Source organism: Pristis pectinata, chromosome 5 (assembly GCF_009764475.1).
Source record: "Pristis pectinata isolate sPriPec2 chromosome 5, sPriPec2.1.pri, whole genome shotgun sequence".
Classification (NCBI taxonomy): Eukaryota; Metazoa; Chordata; class Chondrichthyes; order Rhinopristiformes; family Pristidae; genus Pristis; species Pristis pectinata.
In genome coordinates this window covers 116,176,630-116,201,484 of record NC_067409.1, presented here as the reverse complement: position 1 = coordinate 116,201,484, position 24,855 = coordinate 116,176,630, and the positions used below count along the sequence as shown (strand labels likewise).

Here is a 24,855-nt window from a genome sequence, read left to right as displayed (position 1 = left end):
GACCATTGATCAGAAACAGGCAGTTCTGAAACAAACTGGAAAGGCTAGCTATCTGAAATTGTTGAATTCAGTGTTGAGTCCCAAAGGTGGGAACATGCTTCATCAAAAGATGAGATGCCTTTCCTCATGTTTACACAGGGAAACATTGGAAATATAGGTCAGATTGGGAGTGGATGGAGACAGACAACTGAAAACCCAAAGTCACCTTTGTCACTGAATGCTGCTCTGCAAAGTGATCACCCAATCTCCATTTGTTTTTTTCTAATATAGAGGAGACCACACTGTGAGCATGGGATGCAATATGCTCTACTGGAAGTAGAAGTACATTGCAATTTCACTTGGAAGGATTGTTTGGGTCCCTGGGTGGTAGGAAGGGAAGAGGTGCTGCATCTCCAGAGGTTGTAGAAAAGGTGCCTTGAGAAAGGGAATGGATGTTGGTAGAGATGAAGGAATAAACCAGGGAGTTGCAGAGGGAACAATCCAATTCAGGACAGTGGAAACGGAGGAGGGAGGAATATGTGTCTGGTGGAGGCATCATATTAAATAATAGAGAATGATTCATGGGGAAAGAGGCTGGTAGAGTGGAAAATGAGGACAAGGGGACCCCTAACAGTGCTTTAGGGTGGGAGGAAAGGAAATGGAACAGACACAGTTGAAAGCCCTGTCAACAATGCTGGGGGTGAAGGAGAAAGGAAGCATCTCAGAAGTGCTGCTGTGGAAAATATCAGAACAGATACAACGGAGCTAGGAAAGCTGTCAGAATGGACTGGAGCCCTGTAGGAAGCAGGGTGGGAGGAACTTATAATGAACATTACTGACCTATCTCTAGGGATGGAGATAGAGAAGTCACAGGAAGAAAAGTTGCTGTGGGACAGATGCTCAATTGATGTGACTCCCCCATCAAAAATAAGTGACAAACACTGTTCAGTGATAAGCTTCATTACCTAGGCTGGACTCTTTCCATTTGACAGGATGTTTTCCCAATAGCAATTGGCTTAGTGGTATCCCATTGCCTCTTGGTTCAATCCCCCTCTGGGTCCTAAGGCCTATACCAGAGCACTGTATTGCTGAGAGGAAGGACGTTTATTTTGTGCATTTTACATTCTTAGGACTTTCAAAAAGGTTTTACATCTAGTAACTATTTTAGAAGCACAATTAAAATTTAGGGGATTTCTAAGAAGTTAAGATCTACAAACAGTAATGACATTGTGGATCATGTAATTTGTTTTTGATGTTCAATGTGGGATAAGTATGGCTGGAACATCTGCCCTGCCTTCCTTCAAGCAGTGCCTTGTGATCTTTTATGTTTCCCAGGAGGACCTCTCAGCAGAAAGGCAGCACCCCTACATTGCTGCTTAACTGCATTTCAAAAGTAATTTTCAGCAGATGAAAGGTCATTGACTTAAAATATTAACTCTTGTTTCTCCCTCCACAGATGCTGCCTGACCTCCTGAGAAATTCTGACATTCTGAGGACTGGTGTATGTTCTCTCAACTTCCCCTTCCTGAAGTCCACAGTCAGTTCCTTGATCTTGCTGATGTTGAGTGCAAGGTTGTTGTTGCGACTCCTCTCAACCAGCCGATCGATCTCACTCCCGTATGCCTCCTCATCACCATCAGAGACTCTACCAACAACAGTGAAATCATCAGTGAATTTATAGATGGTGTTTGAGCTGTGCCTAGCCACACAGTCATGAGTGTAGAGAGAGTAGAGTAGAGGGCTATGCACGCATCCTTGAGGTGCACCTGTGTTGATTGTCAAGTGTTGCAAATCCTACGGTTATATTGGGAAAGTGACATAAGACAGAGTGGTAGCAGGGATGGGAGAGCAGATCAGGGATTCGTGAAGGGAGTGATCCCTTCAAAATGTTGAAAGGAGATTGGAATAGAATATATGACTGCTGGTGGAAACTTGTTGAAGCTGGTGGACAGTAAGGAAAACAGCAACTCTGTTCTTGCTCTGGGAGCTGATGTTTAGCCTTAATGAGATGTCAGTTCACCAGACTTGAGTGACACCCTTATTGGCTGGTTTGATATCAATGACAGGATTGGTTCTTAGTGAGCAGAGTGCTGCTAGTTCAGGAGGGGGTAGGTTAGAGTAAGTGAGGGGAATGGTAAAATCAAGGTTCCATCAGCAGTTAGCAATGAATAGATTAGGAGAAGGCAAGAGGCCAAAGGGAGGGGTCCAAGTGGAACAGAATTCTGCAGACCAGAGAAAAGGTCCACAGTCTCCTCCCTTCTCCCTCCTCCCCTACTCCTATCCCTAGGTCTTGTGTGTGGTTCGTTCAGCAAACCTGATAGCCATGGTATGATTCAAACTAGGAGGATAATGATAGTGAATTAAAGTAGTAACAGACTTACAGAAAGACAGGTGACTGGCAGAATGAGCAGACAAGTGACAAAGGAAATTAAGTACAGAGAAGTGCGAAAGTTTACATTTTGGTAGAAAAATCAAGGAGGGATGTAGTCCAATTGGCACAATTCTATGGAATGTCCAAAAACAGAGACCTGGGAGTACAAAGCATAGATCACTGAAAATTATATGTTGAAAGTGTGGTTAGTAAAATATGAGAGGTCCCAAGCTTCAAAAATAGAAGCATGCAGTTCAAAAGCCAAAAGATTATGTTGAACCTGTATTTCGTAACTGTTAGGCCACAACTACACCATTGTGCCCAATTCTGATGAATGCACTTTTGAAAGGATTTGAAGATTGAAGAGACGGTGCAGAAAAAGTTTACCAAATAGTTCCTGGAATACAAAATTTCAACTACAAAGTTAGGTAGAAGAAGCTGGGGTTGTTTCAGGGGCAAAGAATGTTGATAGAGGGGCATAATATTAGGATGGGTTAAACAGAGAGAGTGGTTCCAGTATTAGATGGTTCAGGGGCCAAGGAACAGATTTATGGTGATGGTCTAAAGATAAAGGGAGAACATGAGAAAAGAAACTTTTTTGATGTAGCAAATAGTTATGATCAGAAACTCATTGTAGACAAGGTTGTTAGAAACACTCAATCAGGGCTTTCAGATGGGAATTGGATAAGCACTTGAGAAAATCTATGTTGTTGGTCCTACAGGAAAAGAAGGGGAATTGAAAATTGGATTACTCCACAAAGAGCTGGCAGAGACTTGTTGGCCCTGATGGCTTCTTCAAAAGTCATAAAAATTCTATGATTTTATTCTGTGATTTAAGTACATTAACCTTTGGCAATTCGACATTTAATTTCCTGAAGTATATGAATAGATTTTAGCCATCTTCAATTAGACAACCATGAAGCTACCTGCTATCATACATTTATATAATTTATCCATCATATCAGGATGAATTTTTCAATTTGTTTTTAGTTGTTACTCCCACTTCTACTCAATAAGATGACATTATCTCCTGGGATCTGTATGATGATCTCTGCTGTTTGTGACGTACTGTACATAAATGACCTGGATGAGTATGTTGATGGATGGGTTAGTAAGTTTGCAGATGATACCAAAATTGGTGGAGTTGTGAATAGTGTAGAAGACTGCTGATGGATACAGCATGATATAGAGCAGTTGCAGATGTGGGCAGAGCAATGGCAGATGGAGTTTAACCCAGATAAATGTGAGGTGTTGCACCTTGGTAGGACTAATGTCAAGAGGCAGTACTCTTAAGGGCAAGACCCTTAACAGTGCTGAAGAACAGAGAGACCTTAGGATGCAAGTCCATGACTCGTGGCAAGTGGCTACACAGGTAGACAGGGTGGTTAAGAAGGCTTATGGAATGCTTGCTTTCATTAATCTAGGTATTGAGTACAGGAGTCAAGAAGTTATGACGCATTTCTATAGAACTTTGGTTAGGCCACATTTAGAGTATTGCATGCAATTCCAGTCACCTCACTATAGGAAGGATATTGAGGCTTTAGGGAGGGGGCAGAGGAGGTTTACTAGGATGCTGCTTGGATTAGAGGGCATGTGCAATCAGTACAGGCTGGACAAACTTGGGCTTTTTTCTCTGGAGCAGTGGAGGCTGAGAGGTGATCTGTTAGAAGTGTATAAAGTTATGAGGGGCATAGATAGGGTGGACAAGCAATATCTTTTCCCCATTATTGAGTGATCCAATACCAGAGGGCAAGCATTTAAGACGAGAGGGGGTAGGTTCAGAAGAGATGTGAGGGATAAGTTTTTTACTGAGAGAGGGGTCGATGCCTGGAATGTATTGCCTGATAGGTTGGTGGAGGCAGATTCATTGGGGACTTTTAAGAGGGTCTTGGATGGGCACATTATTGAGAGGAAAATGGAGGGATATGGGCACTCTGTAGGTAGGAGGGATTAGCTATGTCAGCACAACATTGTGGGCTGAAGGGCCTGTTCTGTGCTGTACTAAGTTCTATGAAGCTTTGCTTTAGTTTATACTTTTTATAGTATATAATTTTTCATAGAATCATAGAAAGTATAGCACAATAAGGCCCTTCGGTCCACAATATTGTGCTGACCTTTAAACCTCACCTAGAAACTATCTAACCTCTTCCCCCCACATATCCTTCTATTTTAAATTCCTCCATATGCTTATCTAGCAATCCCTTGAATTTGACCACTGTACCTGCCTCCACCACCGCACCAGGCAGTGCATTCCATGCCCCAACCACTCTCTGGGTAAAAAACCTTCCTCTGATATCTCCCTTGAACTTCCCACCCATTACTTGTATTGAGCATTGGTGCCCTGAGAAAGAGGCGCTGGCTGTCCACTCTATCTATTCCTCTCAATATCTTGTACACCTCTATCATGTCTCCTCTCATTCTCCTGCTCTCCAAAGAGTAAAGCCCTAGCTCCCTTTGTCTCTCCTCATAATGCATCCTCTCTCAACCAGGCAGCATCCTGGTAAATCTCCTCTGCACCCTTTCCAACGCTTCCACATCCTTCCTATAATGAGACGACCAGAACTGGACACAGTACTTTAAGTGTGGTCTAACCAGAGTTTTATGCTGCATCATTACCTCGCGGATCTTAAACTCCATCCCTTGACTTATGAAAGCTAACATCCCATAAGCTTTCTTAACTACCCTATCCACCTGTGAGGCAACTTTCAGGGATCTGTGGATATGAACCCCCAGATCCCTCTGCTCCTCCACACTACCCAGAATCCTGCCATTAACTTTGTACTCTGCCTTGGAGTTTGTACTTCCAAAGTGTACCACCTCACACTTCTCCGGATTGAACTCCATCTGCCACTTCTCAACCCAGCTCTGCATCCTATCAATGTCCCTCTGCGATCTTCGACAGATTTTTGAACAATTTTGTCAATTTTTTTTCATAAGTATGTAAGTGACAGGTTATAAATGAGCAAAGACAAGCAAAGTGGGATTCGCCAATTGGGAGAAAGTAACTTTTTCTGTACACTACTGTAAATAACAGTTTCAGTGACTGAACCTGTATTTTCCATTGTTCAGAAGCAAAATTCTGTTAGATGTTGGAAATCTGAAGTAGAATGCAGAGTTTTCAGGAACTGAGCAGCACGTCAGAAAGTGTATGTAGATGGAACAGACAACATCTCAGGTTAATGTTTTCATTAGAAATAGAACAAGTTGGGGATAAACATGTTTAAGATGGAGGGAGGGGAAGGGAGAGGCAGATCAAACATGAAGAAAGTTCTCTGCTAGGGTGGGAATGATTAAATGTGAAAAGGAGTGATAGTTAAGTGAAATAGGATGGTAAGAGTTTAGTCAGCAGATTCAGAATAATTTGAAATTATCAGAAAAATTGTGGATGCTGCAAGTATGAAATGCAAAATTGTGAGAGCTGCCCCTCTGATTTGTTGAAATCATTATTGAGTTCAGAAGCTGATTTATGCGCACCTGCAAAATATTCCTGGAGTTTACATTGATCTTCATTGCAACAGTGTAGAAGGCTGAGGGCATAAAGGTCATAGTGAGAGCAGGGATGGTGAGAATTCAAATGATAGATGCTAGGGATCACATTTACAGACTGAATGGATGTGTTTGAGTCCCTGAATGGTGGGAAGGGAGAGGTACAAGTCCAGTTATCTTTAAGGTATCTTTATTAGTCACATGTACATCCAAACACAGTGAAATACATCTTTGAGTAGAATGTTCTGGGGGCAGCCCTCAAGTGTCGCTACGCTTCCGCATGCCCACAACTTCCTAACCCGTACGTCTTTGGAATGTGGGAGGAAACCGGAGCACCGGGAGGAAACCCACACAGACACGGGGAGAAGGTCCAAACTCCTTGGAGACAACAGCCGGAATTGAACTCGGGTCGCTGGCGCTGTAAAGCGTTGTGGTATCTCCTCTGGCGGGATAGGAAGTTGCTGTAGGAAAAGGAGTGAGTATTGGAGGAGTTGGGAGAGTGAACAATGGTGTCCACAAGGGAAAGGTTTTTCTGGTGTATTGGAATGGGGAGGGAGGAGAGATGTATATGGTTGTAGCATCACACTTGTTGGGTTGGTGAGACATCTGCATATACATTACCAGTTTGATGGATGGACCATGGGTGAGTGGATCCAGTAACATCTCACACCGGCAGCAGCTAATCCCTCAGCATTCTGTCAATTCGTTTTATAGAACCCATTTCAAACAGTGGTTTCACTATCGAGTTCGGGAAATCGACTGCTGACTACGTGGGTTTAATCCACTAAAATAAGGCGCATCAAACTAAACCTTAAAGTGGACCCGACAAGAAAATATTTGCAGTACAAGTTTGAAATAAATCATAACTACATGGTTCTCCATAATTAGCATTAAAAGGATGGACTTTTAGTGACGCTGCTTATTTCCATGAACACAGTAAATCCAGTTTGAATTCTCTTCAGGCTCCACAAACTCTTCTCAGGTGAAGCAATTTGCACTGTAAATTCCTTTATTCCTGTTTGTCAAATGCCCCACACCAAAATCACTCAAAAATCAGTAAATTTCTTTGATTTATTCTGTTTTCTCAAACAAAATCGAAAGCCTGTTCTCAATCTTTTGTGTATTTCTCTTAGTGAAGAACTAGCGCAGTTACTGTGCAGACCTTCGGTCCGCACTTTCTGTTCCGATCTCACGCCCCCGAGGCATTAATCTAAGTTTTTCCTCAAATCATAAACCGATTGCAGAACCCATCCGGGCAATGACTCAGACCCATGAGGTGTGTGATTTGGGGCGAGTTGACCGCAGTCAAGTGGTTTTTATTAAACTCATCATATGATTAGGAAGGGTTGGTGAGGGGGTAAGGCTGTAGTGGGAGTTACAGTGGTCACAGTCAGTTTCTGCAGTGTGTAGTCCAGGGTCTCCGCACGGAATCCAGTGAAGGTGTCCATTCCTGCAGCTCACCATGAAGGGCTACCTCTTCCTCACCGCATTTGGAACCATCTTCCTCGTCGCCGTCCTCGAAACAGCTGCCGGCAAGCGTAAGTTTTATTTTTAAACTTGTCAGGACTTAACTCAAAACTCAATGCTATTTTAATGCATTATAATGTAATGTATTTCAAAAACGGAATCTAACAAGGTGACGTGTTTGATCCGAAATGATATTGATGATCATCGGTAGATAAAGGACAACGACCCCCGGCGTCATATTCTGATCCTATTCACGCCGAAGAATGTGCGAGATACCGTAAAAACTTTGATAAAATAAAACAAGCAAGAACCACTTTCAGAAGTTCTTCAGCTAGTCAACTGTGGTCCTAGTGTTATGACAACCTATGCACAGCAGTCGCCCGCCTCACCGTCGCAAAAAGGGCAATGACCAGAGATCCTGTTTTACTCACGTCGACTGAGGAATAAGTAATGGGCAGGGCCGCGGAGAGAACTTCCCTGTCCACCTTGAAGTAATAGCTTGGCTTACTTTATGCCCCTGATATGGCAGATGGATTTCCCTTCGACGTCTCAATTGAAGCATCTTTGACACAACGGCACTCCTTCAGTATAGCCTGGACTTGAAGAGTCTGAAATTAGGGGTGTGGGGGTTGGGGGCCGGTGGTCCAGTCTTGTGCCAAAGTCCATGATTGGCCAGTCCTAAAAATTGTTATGGAACCTCTGTTAATGTACGTGGAGACAGACCTCTAGTTGTTCTGTCCTTGTGCTAATGACCTAGATTTTATGCTCGGGGACAAAGCGAGGGTTACCCCAAAGAATGTTGTCCATGAAGATCCGGCACCCACTCTGTGGATTCCCTTATTCAGATGTGACTTTCAACATGATGCCATCAATGGGAGATCAGCGAACAGTGAATCAAAAAAGCAGACTGAGCTGCCAGTCTGAAGAATGGTCACAGAAATCAAAAAGCCCTGATTCTAATTAATATTTTAATAATCTTACAGGAAGTGTAAGTAAGATTTATACATAACCATTGGATTAATGTAGAATCTGGAAAATCATGAATAACCTTTGATAGCGGTCCTGATGAAGGGTCTCGACCTGAAACGTCGACTGTTTATTTCCCTCCACAGATGCTGCCCGACCTGTTGAGTTCCTCCAGCATCTTGTGTGTTGCTCCAGATTCCAGCATCTGGAAAATCTCTTGTGTCCAAATTTTGATAATCATTTTCTTTTAAAGTATGTATTTTTTATTATGGAATGGAGAGAATGGCATTTCACAGTAATAAAACTATTTTTTTCAGGCCCAAAGAGGTTTTACAATAGTAATTATGACTGTATGCAAATATATAAAAAAAACAATTATACCTCATTCCACAAGGCTTACATTTCAGTGGATTTTATAGTGAGAACAGTTGTGATTCATGTAATCTAACTGTAAATTGCATTTACTGTAACAATTTATCCATTAGTACAATTTTAAATACCAGACCATACCAGACATTAGAACATATATAGAGCTACAGAGCTGAAGCACTTTGATAATAGCCAGTGTACCAAATAGGCATCATAGATTCAAATTGCCCTCTCAGCTCAGTAACAGGAGTATTAGCAGCTGTCTTAGGATTCCAATTATCAATACTGACTGATAATTATTCACTGCTGATTTGGGCAAGGATTTGAAGAGCAAATTGAATCTCCTACACTTATCTCCATCATTTGTAACCCTAAGTTGGTTCCTCCTTTACAGAGCTTACATTGCAATAATTTTTTTAACCTTTCAAATGGAACTAGTGTTGCCACTGCAGCACTTTGGGAGAAGCAGTGCCAAAGTCTTCTGCTGGTACAAGCTTTAATTTGTTTTGCCTTCTCTCAGCAACAGTGTAACAAACCTGTAGAATATCCAGTTTCTATTTTGCTTTTCTTTATAAAATAATCATCCTGTACAATGTCATTTTCAGTCTTTGAAACAATGAATTGATTCTGGGTTGAATCATTGGTTGGTACCATGTCCTGGAGGTCAGGTGCAAGCAAATCAGCAGCTATGCTCACTTATAACACTGTGAAGTGGCAGAGCTTTGCCCACTGCCACTTCATATTGGTAGAAGTGAACAGCATAAACATAGCTTCTCTTTGGCTCTGCTGCAAACATCCATTAGTGTCACATGGCTTGCTATATTATAAAGACCAGTCGAATTATTGGAACTTCATTATTGAGACAGATTACAGATTGGGTAACAGCTTCTTAATTCACAACATTTAAAATAAACTGGCACAGCACAACTACATATGCAGTTCTAAATGTTTACAATTGGCCATGTTACTGTGCCAGCTCCCCATTGTTAATATTCTGTAAATGTTCAGTCAACTGATCGTCACATGAATACGATTACAGAATTTTTCCTCTTTTGGCTGGACAGTATCTGATGATCTTTAATTCAATCTTCTTTTTAAAAAAATCATTGTTATTTTGAGGAAGTTTGTTATATTTTTCAAATGCTCCTCACACTATTTTAACCCAGTTCTCACAGTACCATTTGAACTTTTTTCTCTCTCCTGTGCAAATTAAAGTTTTTGTGTTCATGATGGATACAGTGCTGCTACAAATATCCAAGTGGGATAATAAAATGTAGGGATGCTGGAACGATTGCACAGAATAAAGGCATGAGTGACATCAATAATTGTTACTTATAATTTTACTCCTACACTTTTAAAGGCCTCCAGAGTGGGACTAGTGTCAATTGGGAGGATTTCAATGATATTTCAAAGGATTCGATGATGGCCAGGCAAAGCACCTGCTGCTTACAGCGGCAGCGACCCGTGTTCGATTCCGGCCGCTGTCTGTAAGGAGTTTGTACCTTCTCCCCGTATCTGCGTGGGTTTCCTCCAGGTGCTCCGGTTTCCTCCCACATTCCAAAGACGTACGGGTTAGGAAGTTGTGGGCATGCTATGTTGGCTCCGGAAACCTAGTGACACTTGCGGGCTGCCCCCAGAACCCTCTACGCAAAAGATGCATTTCACTGTGTGTTTCAATGTACATGTGACTAATAAAATTATCTAATCTTAATATGTAAATCAGTATCCTTGCTGGGAGCTTGGTCAGACTGATATTTTAGAACATTTAGAAACAGGAACAGGCCCTTTGGCCCATGATGTCTGCGCTGATTATGATGCCAATCCAAACTAAGCCCATCTGTCTGCACATGGTCTATATCATCCATTCCTTGCCTGTTCATGTGCCTGTCTAAATGCCTCTTAAACGTTGATATCATACCTGCTCCCACCACTTCCCCTGGTATTGCGTTCCAGGCACCCACCACTCCCTGTGTAAAAACTTGCCTCATAAATCTCCTTTAAACTTTCCCCCTCTCTCCTTAAACCTATTCCCTATAGCATTTGATATTTCCACCCTGGGTACTCTGACTATCTGCCCAATCTCATAATTTTATAAACTTCTATCAAGTCGCCCCTCAGCCTCTGACAGTCCAGAGAAAACAATCCAAGTTTGTACAACCTCTCCTCATAGCTAATACTCTCTAATCCAGGCAGCATCAAGGTGAACCTCTTCTGCACCCTCTCCAAAGATCCCACACCCTTTCTGTACTGTGACAATCAGAGCTGCACACAAGACTCCAAATGAGCCCTAACCAAAGTTTTATACAGCTGCAACATGACTTCCCAATTTTTGGTCAGCTAGTGGCAGTAGTCTAATTAACTTGCTCATATTATGCAGTTTTTTTTAACCACAAGTGACCTTGGACAAACTAATATCTTGCTGGGGGTATTCCATTTCTACCATGTATGGTTAAAGAGCATATAAAAATAAAATTACCTCATGCCTTTACAGAGCTTTTCTATAACCTTGGTGCAGCTCCAGAGGTATGTAACTATGAATAAATACCTTTAGGAATGTTAATCACTGTTGCATAATAGGAAACATGGCAACTATTTTAATACAAAAAAGCAGCAGTTGGAAATGTGCTAAAATAATCAAAAATGTTAGAGGTACTCAGCAGGTCAGACAGCGCCTGTGGGGAGAGGAACAGAGCTCACATTTCAGCTCTGAATATTATCAGTTTCATCAGTTCACATGGAAGATCATCAAACTGTTTTCTAACCACAAATGCTGCCTGATCTGCTGAGTATTTCTAGCATTTTCTGTTCTGTTTCAGATCGTTTTCAGTTTTATTTTAAGTTGTGTGATTGGCTAAGTGTGTGGGAACTCAGCCAATAAAAGGAAGGTAGGGTAAAGCAGAGCAGCTTTTTGACAGTGACAGTGGGGCCGTGTATCTGAGGCTTTGGCTCAAGATGCTTCAGTGAGGAGGCACAGATGAGTTGCAGGTAAGAACAGGGAAGGTTTTTTACAGTAGTTAAATAAAAAGACATCAAATTATAACTAAATTAATAAAGTAGGGATGCAGGATAAGCTGGTGTGTTGTAGCTGCATGATATGGGAGCTAGTGGACCCCTTTGTGGTTCCTGGTGACCACACCTGCAGCAAGTGTTGGTTGCTCAAGGAACTCAGGCTCAAGATTGATGACCTGGAATCTGAGCTTCAAACACTGTTATGCATCAGGGAGGGGGAGAGTTACCTGGACACTGTGTTTCAGGAGCAGTCACACCCATTGGATTAACTACTTCAAATTTGGTCTGTGGTCAGGGACAAGAGGGTGTGACTGTGAGTGAGGCAGGTAGGGGAATCCAAGAGGTAGTGCTGGAGGAGCCTCAGCCCTTGAGCTTGTCCAACAGGTCTGAGATTCTTGCTCCCTGTGTGGATGAGAGTGGGGGCTGTAGTAAGGATGAGCAACCGAACCGTGGCGTCGTGGTTCAGGGGGAGAGGGGGGAGAGAAGAGAAATGTAGTTGTGATTGGGGACAGTATTGTCAGGGGAATAGACAATTTTCTGTCACAAGGATCAAGAGTCCTGACGGCTGTGTCTTCTGCTTGGTGCCTGGGTTTGGGACATCTCATCTGATCTGCAGAGGAATTTGGAATGGGGGGGGGGGAAGATCCAGTTGTCGTGGTCCATGTGGGTACCAACAACGCAGGTAGAACAAGGAAGAGGTTCTGCTGAGGGAGCTTGAGCAGCTAGGGACTAAATTAAAAAGCACCAAAAAGGTAATATTCTCTGGATTGATGCCTGAGCCACGTGCAAATTGGCACAGGGTAAATAAGATCAGCGAGTTTGGTGTGGGAGAAGTGTGTTTGAATCCATGGGACATTGGCACCAGTATTGGGGAAGGAGGGAGCTGTTCTGATGGGACGAGCTCCACCTGAACTACACTGGGACCAGGGTCCTGGTGAATCACATAACTAGGGCTGTAGATAGGGCTTTAAACTAACTAGTGGGGGGGGGGGAGTGGGTTCAACATATTAGAAGAGTATGGATAAAGTAAAGGAGAAGGAAGGAGTGTGCAGGAGAGGTTACTGAAGTCTCTGGAATAAAGAATAAGACAAAGTTTAAAATGGGATAAGAATTTAACTTCAGGCAACAATGAGACAAATTTGAGAAGATTGATGAATGCAGGACTGAAGGTGTTATATTTGAATGCACGCAGTATACGAAATAAGGTATATTAGCTCATAACGCAGTTAGGAATTGGCAGATATGTTGTGGGCATCACAAAGTTGGGGCTGAAATAAGATCACAGCTGGGAGCCAAACATCCAAGGATTCACATCCTATCGAAAAGACAGGCAGGTGGGCAGAGGGGGTGGGGTGGCTCTGCTGGTAAAAAATGAAATCAAATCCTTGGCAAGAAGTGACATAGGATCAGAAGATGTCGAATCCTTGTGGGTAGAGTTAAGAAACTGCAAGGGTAAAAAGACCCCGATGGGAACTATATACAGGCCTCTGACTCGTAGCCAGGACGTGGGGTACAAATTACAACAAGAGATAGAAAAGGCATGTAAAAAGGGCAATGTTACGGTGGTCCAGGGGGATTTCAATATGCAGGTAGATTGAGAAACTCAGGTTGGTACTGGATCCCAAGAGAAGGAATTTGTAGAATGCCTACGAGATGGCTTTTTAGAGCAACTTGTGATCAAGCCCACTAGGGAAAAGGCAATTCTGGATTTGGTGTTGTGCAATTTGATTAGGGAGCTTAAGGTAAAGGAACCCTTAAGAGGCAGTGATCATAATATGATAGAATTCACCCTGCAGTTTGAGAGAGAATTGGATGTATCGGTATTACAGTTGAGTAAAGGTAACTACAGAGGCATGAGAGAGGAGCTGGCTGAAGTTGATTGGAAGGGGACCCTGGCAGGGATGATGGTAGAGCAGCAATGGCAGGAGTTTCTGGGAGTAATTCGGAAGACACAAGATCAGTTCATCCCAAAGAAGCAGCAGCATTCTAAAGGGAGGATGAGGCAACTGTGGCTGACAAGGGAAGTCAAAGACAGCATAAAAGCAAAAGAGAGGGCATACAATATTGCAAAAATTAGTGGGAAGCTTTTAAAAAAATACAACAGAAGGCAACTAAAAAGCAATAAAGGGAGAAAAGATGAAATATAAAGGTAAGCTAGCCAATAATGTAAACGAGGATACCAAATGTTTTTTCAGATATATAAAGAGTAAAAAAGAGGCAAGTGTGCACATCGGACCACTGGAAAATGGTGCTGGAGAGATAGCAATGGGGAACAAAGAAATGTTCTTTGTTCAAAGAAATTACTAAGGAGAAGGTTCTTGGGAAATTGATAAGTCTGAAGGTAGATAAGTCACCTGAACCAGATGGACTACACTCCAGGGTTCTGAAAGAGGTAGCTGAAGAGATTGTGGAGGCATTAGAAGTGATCTTTCAAGAATCACTAGATTCTGGCATGGTTCCAGAGGACTGGAAAATTGCAAATGTCACTTCACTCTTTAAGAAGAGAGGGAGGCAAAAGACAGGAAATTATAGGCCAATTAGCCTGACTTCAGTGGTTGGTAAAATGTTAGAGTCCATTATTAAGGATGAAGTTTTGGGGTACTTGGAAGCTCATGATAAAGTAGGCCGAAGTCAGCATGGTTTCCTTAAGTGGAGATCTTGTCTGACAAATCTGTTAGAATTCTTTGAGGAAGTAACAGGCAGGATAGACAAAGCAGAGTCAGTGGATGCTGTTTACTTAGATTTTCAGAAGGCCTTTGACAAGGTGCTGCACATGAGGCTGCTAATCAAGATAGGACCTGTGGTATTACAGGAAAGGTACCAGCATGGCTAGAAGATTGGCTGACTGGCAGAAGGCAAAGAGTGGGAATAAAGGGGGCCTTTCCTGGTTGGCTGCGGGTGACTAGTGTTCCCCAGGGGTCGGTTTTGGATCCAATACTGTTCACATTATATGTTAATGATCAGGATGACGGGATTGAGGGATTTGTGGCCAAGTTTGCATATGATACGAAAATGGATGGAGGGGCAGGTAGTGTTGAGGAAGCAGGGAGTCTGCGGAAGAACTTGGACAGGTTGGGAGAATGGGGAAAGAAGTGGTAGATGGAATACAGCGTAGGGAAGTGTACGGTCATGCACTTTGGTAGAAGGAATAAAGGTGTAGACTATTTTCTAAATGGGGAGTGAATTCAGAAATCGGAGGAGAAAAGGGATTTGGGAGTCCTAGTGCAGGATTCCCTGAAGGTTAACTTGCAGGTTGAATCAGTAGTAAGGAAGGCAAATGCAATGTTCGCATTCATTTCGAGAGGACTAGAATATAAAAGCAAGGATGTAATGCTGAGGCTTTATGAGGCATTGGTCAGACCACATTTGGAGTATTGTGAGCAGTTTTGGGCACCATATCTAAGGAAGGATGTGCTGGCATTGGAGAGGGTCCAGAGGAGGTTTACAAGAATGATCCCAGGAATGAAAGGGTTAATGTATGAGGAGCGTTTGATGGCTCTGGGCCTGTACTCACTGGAGTTTAGAAGGATGAGGGGGGATCTCAATGAAACGGACCGAATTTTGAAAGGTGGATAGAGTGGACGTGGAGAGGATGTTTCCAGTAGTGGCAGAGTCCAGAACCAGAGGACACAGCCTCAGAATAGAAGGACGTCCCTTTAGAACAGAGATGAGGAGGAATTTCTTCAGCCAGAGGGTGGTGAATCTGTAGAATTCATTGCCACAGACGGCTGTGGAGGCCAAGTCATTGGGTATATTTAAAGAGGAGGTTGATAGGTTCTTGATTAGCAAGGGCGTCAAATGTTACGGGGAGGAGGCAGGAGAATGTGGTTGAGAGGGAAAAATAAATCAGCCATGATTGAATGGCGGAGCAGACTCGAATGGCTGGCTGGCCTAATTCTGCTCCTATGTCTTATGGTCTTATTTCCAGTATCCACAGGTTTTTTTTTCACTTTTTCTTGACGATATGGTATTGATTGAGGGATGAGCACTAGGTGTGTGCAATAGGATTAATCTCCTTGTTCTTTTTATGTCTAAAGAATGACCGGGCTCTGGTCTAACATCTACAGCAATCCCACTGTACCGTGCTGAGACAACTGAACTCTCTAATCTTATCACATCTGTCTTATACAAATCTTACAATGTCCACTCATTTGCTTAGCTTTGCTTAGTTTTCGGCTGATGAAATAAGTGATCTTCCAGAATGGCTGATAGTATTGCTTTATCTCAGGTTTCCGAGATGTATTCACTCATTATCATCCTGGTAAATTATCATCCTCGCTGCATTCTAGTCATCTCGCTGGATGGCTCTCTGACAAAAATGTCTGGAACGAGCAACTCTACCCTCACTGGAAGAAGAATGACGTCCAGTGGAAAAGCTGCTGGAAAGGTAAGCATGTGATCTAGTAACTTGTACCTTACCTTCTATCATGTGTGCCTTACTTTTGCTCATTGACTCTTCCTCATGCAGTCTTATAATGCAACATAGTTCAGGAGAATTAATGCCTTCCACCTCTGATTCCACTGAATTCATATTGAATAAGCTTCTCCACACTCCATATTCGACATCTTGTGATAAGTGATGCTGGAAATGGGTGCTTCTGCAATGATGGATATTGGAATGACTAGTGCAGCACTTTGGAGCAACAAACAATCTGCTGGAGGAACTCAATGGGTCAAGCAGCATCTGTGGGGGGAAAGAAATGTTGATGTTTGGGATTGAAACCCTGCATTAGGCACTTTGTAGTTTATGTGGGATCATGCTGTGATTAATCTCCATTTACTATTTTTCCAGAAAAAAAGGTGAATCTATAGAAATTTGTTTTGTTTCATTCTCTCGCAGATTAAAAGATGATTTGAAACTTGGACACTTGTCTGTTAATGGTACAAATAGTAATTCATAATTTTGAATGTTTTAAGCTTCATAGACAATTTTACAAACTACCCTAATAAACCAATGATCAGACATAATTTATAAAATGAATATGATGGATATTGGGCTCACTAGTGCAGCAGTTTGGAGCAACAAACAGTCTGCGGGTAAATTATTGGAAGGTATTCTAAGGGACAGGATTGAAAAGTATTTGGATAGACAGGGCATGATTAGGGATAATCAACATGGCTTTGTGCGTGGTAGGTCATGTCTAACCAATCTTATAGAGTTTTTCGAGGAGGCTATCAAGAAGGTCAATGAGGGATGGGCGGTGGACGTTGTCTACATGGACTTTAGCATGGACTTTAGCAAGGCCTTTGACAAAGTCCCGCATGGGAGGCTGCTCCAGAAGGTTAAGTACCTGGCATTCACAATGAGGTAGCCAATTGGATTCAACATTGGCTTAGCGGGAGAAGCCAGAGAGTGGTAGTAGACATTTGTTTCTCTGACTGGAGGCCTGTGACTAGTAGTGTGCCACAGGGATTGGTGCTGGGTCCGTTGTTATCATCTATATTAATGATTTAGATGATAATGTGCTGAACTAGATCAGCAAATTTGCAGATGACACTAAGATTGGGGGTGTAGTGAACAGTGAGGAAGGCTATTAAAGCTTGCGGTGTGATCTTGACTAGCTAGGAAAATGGGCTGAAAAATGGCAGATGGAATTTAATGCAGACACGTGTGAGGTGTTGGGAGGACAAACCAGGGTAGGACTTACACAGCAAATGGGAGGTGTGCGGTAGAATAAAGGGACCTGGGAATACAGATCTATAGGTCCTTGAAAGTGGCATCACAGGTAGATAGGGTTGTAAAGAGAGCTTTTGGCACTTTTGCCTTCATAAATCAGGGCATTGAGTACAGGAGTTGGGATATTATGTTGAAGTTGTACAAGAAGTTGGTGAGGTGAATTTAGACTTCAGGAAAGGGGGCGGTGTACATGCACCTGTCTACATCAATGGTACTGAGGTCGAGAGGATTGACAGCTTCAAGTTCCTGGGACTGAACATCACCAACAGCCTGTCCTGGTCAAATCACGTAGATGCCACGGCCAAGAAAGCTCACCAGCGCCTCTGCTTCCTCAGGAGGCTAAAGAAATTTGGTTTGTCCCCGTTGACTCTCACCAACTTTTACCGATGCACCATAGAAAGCATCCCATCTGGATGTATCACGGCTTGGTACGGCAACTGCTATGCCCAAAACCGCAAGAAGCTGCAGAGAGTTGTGGACACAGCCCAGTGCATCACGGACACCAGCCTCCCCTCCTTGGACTCTGTCTTTACCTCTCGTTGTCTTGGTGTAGCAGCCAGCATAATCAAAGACCCCACCCACCCGGGACATTCTCTCTTCTCTCCTCTTCCGTCAGGTAAAAGATACAGGAGCCTGAGGGCACGTGCCACCAGACTTAAGGACAGCTTCTACCCCACTGTGATAAGACTATTGAACAGTCCCCTTATACAATGAGATGGACTATGACCTCACGTCACTTGTTGTGACCTTGCACCTTATTGCACTGCACTTTCTCTGTAGCTGTGACACTTTACTCTGTACTGTTATTGTTTTTACTTGTACTACATCAATGCGCTATATACTAATTCAATGTAACTGCACTGTGTAATGCATTGACCTGTACGATCGGTTTGTAAGACAAGCTTTTCACTGTACCTCGGTACAAGTGACAATAATAAACCAATACCAATACCAATATTGTGTGCAGTTCTGGTCACCTACCTACAGGAAGGATATCAATAAGCTTGAAAGAGTGCAGAGAAAATTTACAAGCACGTTGCCGGGACTTGAGAACCTGAGTTACAGGGAAAAGTTGAATAGGTTAGGACTTTATTCCCTGGAGCGCAGGAGAATGAGGGGAGATCTTATAGAGGTATACAAAATTATGAAGGGTATAGATAGGGTGAATGCATGCAGGGCTTTCCCCCGAGGTTGGGTGAGACTAGAACTAGAGGACATAGGTATAGGGTGAAAGGTGAAATATTTAAGGGGAATTTGAGGGGGAACTTCTTCACTCAGAGGGAGGTGCGAGTGTGGAATGAGCTGCCAGTGGAAGTGGTGGATGCGGGTTCAATTGTAACATTTAAGAGAAGTTTGGATAGGTGCATGGATGGGAGAGGTTTGGAGGGATATGGTCCAGTTGCAGGTACATGGGACTTGGCAGAAGATTGGGTCAGCATGGACTAGATGGACTGAAGGGCCTGTTTTGTGCTGTAGTGCTCTTTGACTCTATGCTTGGTCTACAGGTTACTTTGCAAAGTTAAATGTGCACATTAAAACATTCGTGTAAGTAAGTAATCACAGCCACTTTTTTGGAAATGTGTTACTTCTCACGCTGCAAGATAATATCTTTATATAAATAAAATTATGACAAATAAACAGAGCTAAAGAGTTTTAGAGGTCTTCATAATTATATATTTTAACATAGTAAAACAATTTGACTTATATTAAAACCAAGAATTGCCAGTAACTTAAACCAAGGATTTACCTAGTTAGCTTAGGTACTAATAGTAAAACAATAATTGTTGAATTTTCTTAATATTCTTTCACAATTTTGCAATAACAAGTAAATCACAAAGTGGCAGTCACATTTTGTAACATTTATATGTTTGCTATTTATTTTTTTGACAATGCTGCAGTCAATTATAGGGTCTTAATACAAAGGCATTTGCATTAATTGTGTTAAGGAAGAATTAAAGTTTGGGTGATGGCTTTATATTCATTCGGTAGCTTATACGTACTGGAATAGAAATTTGTCTGGGTCCACTTCAGGCCCAGAACTAGTGCTACACAAGCATTCAGACCCCAACTAGCAGTCTGTCTTGAAATTGGACCTTGGGTCTTACGTTACTAATTCAAATGAACTGTCACCTCCTGTTGTTTCTTCACAACCACCGTAGCAACCACCTGAATTTTGGACCACTTCCCTCACTTTTAGCAGATTCCAAGTATGTGCTTAGGAAACAGGACTATAGTGGCTGGCATTGGTCAATAGGAGTGCTATAGGGCCGGTGGACCATCACTATTCCTCCTGGCTCCGCATCAGATAAATACAGATCTATATTTTTGTTTGCTGTTGCTTCTTAGGGTTCACACATGTCAGGAATCCTGAATGGATAATGCCTGAGGCTGAACCCAGTTTCTTGGAAGTGATGATATAAGAAGCACCAGATCCCTGTATTACCATATGCAAGGCTATCTGGCAATCACCTGAGGAGTAACTAGAGCATAAGATATATCCCTGCAAAATATGTCTTCTTGTTTAATATTTTGTAATGATGTAACTAATGATGTAACTGATTCTCTGATCTTTTAGGTTCACAAAAGTAGCATCAATATACAAATTAATTACTTGGCTTAATTTTCAATACAAGAATGATTACTTTGGGTTATAAATCTTTTGGAAAATCTGATGAATTGAACTTTCTGATGCAGTCCCAATTCCTTAATTTTGCAATTCTGCTCATCTTTAAACTGAATAGTCCTGACAGGATAAAGCTAAATAATGTTTTGCTATGCACATTCACAATTAATGCTAAAATATTTTAGTATTCTCTGGCATCCTATCTGGGTGGATCTCCCTGTTTTGATCCATTTGTCTTATCTTTCAGGAGGAAAGGTTGTGGCTCACTTGGGGAATGACGGACCTACTCTGGTGAGAGCGAATATAACGTTCAGTCTGGTGCTAAAGTTACCAAGGTGTCAAAAGGAGGATGACAGTGGTGACATCATTTATGATTTAAACTGCAAAAATGGTAAATTTACACTTCATATGTAATGTAAATACTGTATACAATAAACGTGTGATCAATGTCAGTGGCTTCAAACAATCTATTTGGGTTGTTCAAGAAAAGTGCTGTCAGAGCTCTGGCACCTTGGTGCCACACTTCATAGCCTGCAAGCTTTGAGCAACACTGTGATAATTCATCTCAAATACAAGGTCAAATTTTCTATTTTTCTAGAATATATCAAAATCCATAAATCTATGGGAGTTAGTTTTGTAACGGACATTCTCTAACACCTGAGAATGCAGATTAAAAATGACTTGAAACACTGACCTTTGTCTATTAAAGGGATTTTATAATTTTTAATGTTTAAGCCTCTTGGGCAATTCTACAAATTATCCTGATTACCAGTAATTAAAAATAAATTACAGAATGGAAATAATGGGCCAATGTATTCATAGTGGCTAACAAAATGCAAACTAAAAGCTTTATCTAAGAAATTCATCGAATAAAGTAGTATTGGAGAAGTGCAGTGAGGTCCAAATCCTTGTGTCTTTTAATAAAGTCAACAACTTACAAAGAATGAGGAAGAGTCCTTGTAGAATAGGTTGTTGCTTGCATCACAACAGCCCTCACGCTGGAGACCTGTGGTGTGGCTGGGTGAGGGGAGGAGAAGTTGCCACTACCAGATAGATATTCCACTCCCCGTTCCTTTCAACATTTCAAAGGGATTGCACCTTTTGTGACTTCCTGGCCCTCACTTCGGCCCCCACCTAGTACTCCCATCCTGTGGCACTTTTCCATGCAACCCCAGAAGGTGCAATACCTGACCTTTCACCTTCTCCGAGAGCTTTTCCTGAACCTACAGCTTCTGCCATCAAAAAGTGCAGGGCAGAAGGTGCATTGGAACCGTCACTACCACAGGTCGCAGTCCGATCACACACTATCCTCACTTGCAGTGCCTTCACCAGAAGGACTGCAGAGGCTCACCATCACTTTCTCAAAGAGCATGAGGATGTGGAATAAAGGCTGGCCTTTCTGGCAATGTCCATATCCTGAAAATGAATCTGACAAAATAAAAAATTATAAGTTAAAGTTAACAGTTAACATTAATTAACATAACATTGTTAACATAAAAATTAACAGTTGCAAGGTGTCCTGCTCCAACCAAATCTGGACCAATAAATTACTGATCATTAGCAACAACTGCATCGAGTGTCAGTGCTTATTTATCTTTCATATGAACGTATGAATGTTCATAAGTGTCCCAAGTTTATAGAACTGCTCAATGAGCACACTTTGTCTGTTGCTGGCCAATACCACAGAAAGTTTCTCTGGCTGTGGTTTTCCCGGTCTAATTTAGATTTTAAATGGTGCAATTTTAAAGGAATATTCTTTCACCTGTATGTTCAATAATTAGCTGGATGTGCCTGTTACATTGAGAGTGACCCCGGAGCATTGGCTAAGCAAACTATAGGAGCAACTTGAAGTGGAAAGTGGTCTCAACACCTTAGTAACAGAGGGAAAATATTATTATTCATAATGACGTTCTTTGTACATACCAATAGTTACCTTTCCCAGCACAGGCAAACTAAATCGCAGGTCAGGCATCAAACAATCTCAGCAACAGATAAGTGACCAAGGCACTTAAATTGTCAGTCAGGAATGAGTGTACTTATGGGGACCTACTGAAAAGGTCCTGCATCTTATAACCTCAACTCTCACTGCCTTTTGCAGCCAAATTGTTAATTTTTTTTTGTAGTCAGTCAATTAATTCTAATGGCAGTGGGACCACTGATCTATCAATTAGGTCTGCTCTTGACAATTGTGGCAAGTAAGACCATCTTGGCACCTGAGAATGGAAGACCAAATCACATCTATTTTCCCTTAAGGACAAATATGAGTCTTCAGGTAATAACGTGAGCAATGGTCAGTGGCCCACATGACATCAGTTTTATACTCCACACTGCTGATTAGTTTGATGCAAAATATTGAAGGATAATGTGATTTGGAAATGATTAATCTGGGAGGCATATTTATGAGTGTACTGTAATCAGCAGTGGGTAGTCCTCAGATGGTTAATCATACTCTGATACAGTATATACAAAGGGATTGAAAATTATAGTATGATATTGTTATTCAATAGAAGTACAGTGTAATTTCTCAGTAACTCCTATTTCTTATTTGTTATAATGAAACTTTTATGATCTAAAAAATTATTTTGTAGGTATTCAGTGATTATATCCTAATGATAAAAACATGATTTGTGACAACTCATAACTTTTCTGTCACATGGAAATCTAAAGGGTAATTTTCTGTTTTAGTGGAAGGTGTGTGCAGATTTCTAAAGATGACACATGAATGGTACTAATGAAAGTGTTTATTTTCCAGTATCTTCATTCTTTCCGGGCCAATATGTGTATAACTGGACTTCCTGGATTGACGACTATGGTTGGTTCAACTGCACCAAATTTTCTAAATGTAGTGTCTTCCCAGATGGTCAAATGTTTCCCAGACAATTGGACTGGAGACGCAGAAATTTTGTTTATATTTGGCACACGCAAGGTCAGTACAATAGCATTTCCTTCAAGTGTCAAGATATTTCCTTAAGAAAATCTCCTACCTAAATTTGTTTCAAATTTAGGCCAATACTATCAAAGAACCGGGGGCACCAGTATGACCCTTTCAATCAATACAACCAACATCACTCTTGGTGACCATATGATGGAAGTATTTGTCTATCGAAGAGATCATCATAGAAGAAAATACATCCCTGTTGCAATGGCAAGTGACCCATACACTGTTACAGGTGAGATTGTGATGTCAGTATCTATGGGTTATTGAGTTCAATAATGTAAGATATTCTGCTTATGTAATGAAAGAGGCTGGAGTTCACATGAGGTATGTGTAGACCAAATTGTAAATGGAGCATTTAAAACTAGAGAGGAATTACATCCATTTTTCATTAATTTTTGTAAGGCTTTCTGTCCAAGGCTGCAAATAACCATTGTGAAGATATTGGAAACTATAAGAACACAGGACCAAATATTACAATTTACCCAGAGTGTACATTCCAGCTCCAATAGCCAATGGGAGATTTACTGAATCTCTTTCTCTCCTCTGCATTCTTTCTCTTCTGTTTCTATCCCAAAGAAAACCTTACATATCAATAATTTATATCTCCCATGCACAATACAGCAGAATGAAAGAAAACAGTAAATATGGTGTCAAAATTTAAATTAAAATGTTTCTTTCTTTAATTTTGAGGGAATTGGTAAGGCCAGCATTTATAGTCAAAGCCCAGAAGGTGGTGGTGAACTGCCTTCTTAAAACAGTGTAGTCTGATTGTTGAAGGAATTCAACAATAATGAAGGATGGTGAGTGACCTGGAGAAAAATGTGCTGTCCCATAATTGTCCGAAAGAGGACTTGAGAGATACTGGTTTAATTGGTTTCTGTAAATTGCCCCTAGTGTGGGTGAGCGATAGGAGAGTAAGGATGGTGTTGATGGGCATGTGTAAGAGAATAGATTCCGGCAAAACAGGTGCGTGAGAGGGATTGATGGGATTGCTCTAAAAGCCAACGTAGACTCACTGGATGAATGGCAAAAGGAAATATGAAAATCTGCCTGAGGCCCAAATCTGGCCAACAGAACGATCTACCCAACATTCCCCTGGAAGCCCCCATTTGGCTCTGAGGCAAGTTCAATAGTGTTAATGAGAAGTTCCAGGATTCTGACCTAAAAACATTGATTGATCAGTAATTTATATCCAAGTGAGAATACCGTGTGATTTGAAGTAGGATTTGGAACTGGTGGCATTACTGTCCCTGGTTTTCCTGCTGGTAGAAGTCATAGTATAGGGAGGCGGTGTTGAATTAACATTAGTTCAGATAAACAGTACACTGCCCTATCCTCAAAACCTTTGATTCTCGTACTGATTAAATATCCACCTATCCCAGCTTTAAATATACTCGAGGATTCGGACTCCACACAGCTTTCTGAGGCCAGGAATTCTAAAGATTCACAATCACTTGAGAAAAGAAATTCTCCCTCATCACAGTCTTAAATGGGCACTCCCTTATTCTCAAACTATGTCCCACTCTAACCCTAACGCACATGAGGGGAACATCCTTACAGCACTTACCCAGTCTAGACATAGAACATAGAACAGTACAGCACAATACAGGCCCTTTGGCCCACGATGTTGTGCCGACCTTTAAACTTCGCCTAAGCCTATCTAACCCCTTCCTCCCACATATCCCTCTATTTTAAGTTCCTCCATATGCTTACCTAGTAATCTCTTGAATTTGACCCATGTACCTGCCTCCACCACCGCCCCAGGCAGTGCATTCCATGCCCCAACCACTCTCTGGGTAAAAAACCTTCCTCTGATATCTCCCTTGAACTTCCCACCCATTACTTGTATTAAGCGTTGGTGCCCTGGGAAAAGAGGTGCTGGCTGTCCACTCTATCTATTCCTCTCAATATCTTGTACACCTCTGTCATGTCTCCTCTCATCGTCCTTCTCTCCAAAGAGTAAAGCCCTA

The 24,855-nt window shown here is 41.8% G+C and overlaps 1 protein-coding gene across 1 annotated transcript in view; it reads left to right on the top strand.

Annotated features, from left to right (window-relative positions):
* Positions 1–6,103: 6,103 nt before the first annotated feature.
* gpnmb (glycoprotein (transmembrane) nmb) overlaps positions 6,104–24,855 on the top strand; it is a 52,741-nt gene continuing 33,989 nt past the window's right edge. Inside the window, exons 1-6 of the mRNA XM_052015407.1 lie at positions 6,104–6,311; positions 7,293–7,374; positions 15,876–16,034; positions 20,195–20,338; positions 22,700–22,873; positions 22,953–23,117. Coding sequence (XP_051871367.1) covers positions 7,299–7,374; positions 15,876–16,034; positions 20,195–20,338; positions 22,700–22,873; positions 22,953–23,117 — 718 coding nt within the window. The 5' untranslated portion in view covers positions 6,104–6,311; positions 7,293–7,298. The remainder of the gene's footprint in view (positions 6,312–7,292; positions 7,375–15,875; positions 16,035–20,194; positions 20,339–22,699; positions 22,874–22,952; positions 23,118–24,855) is intronic.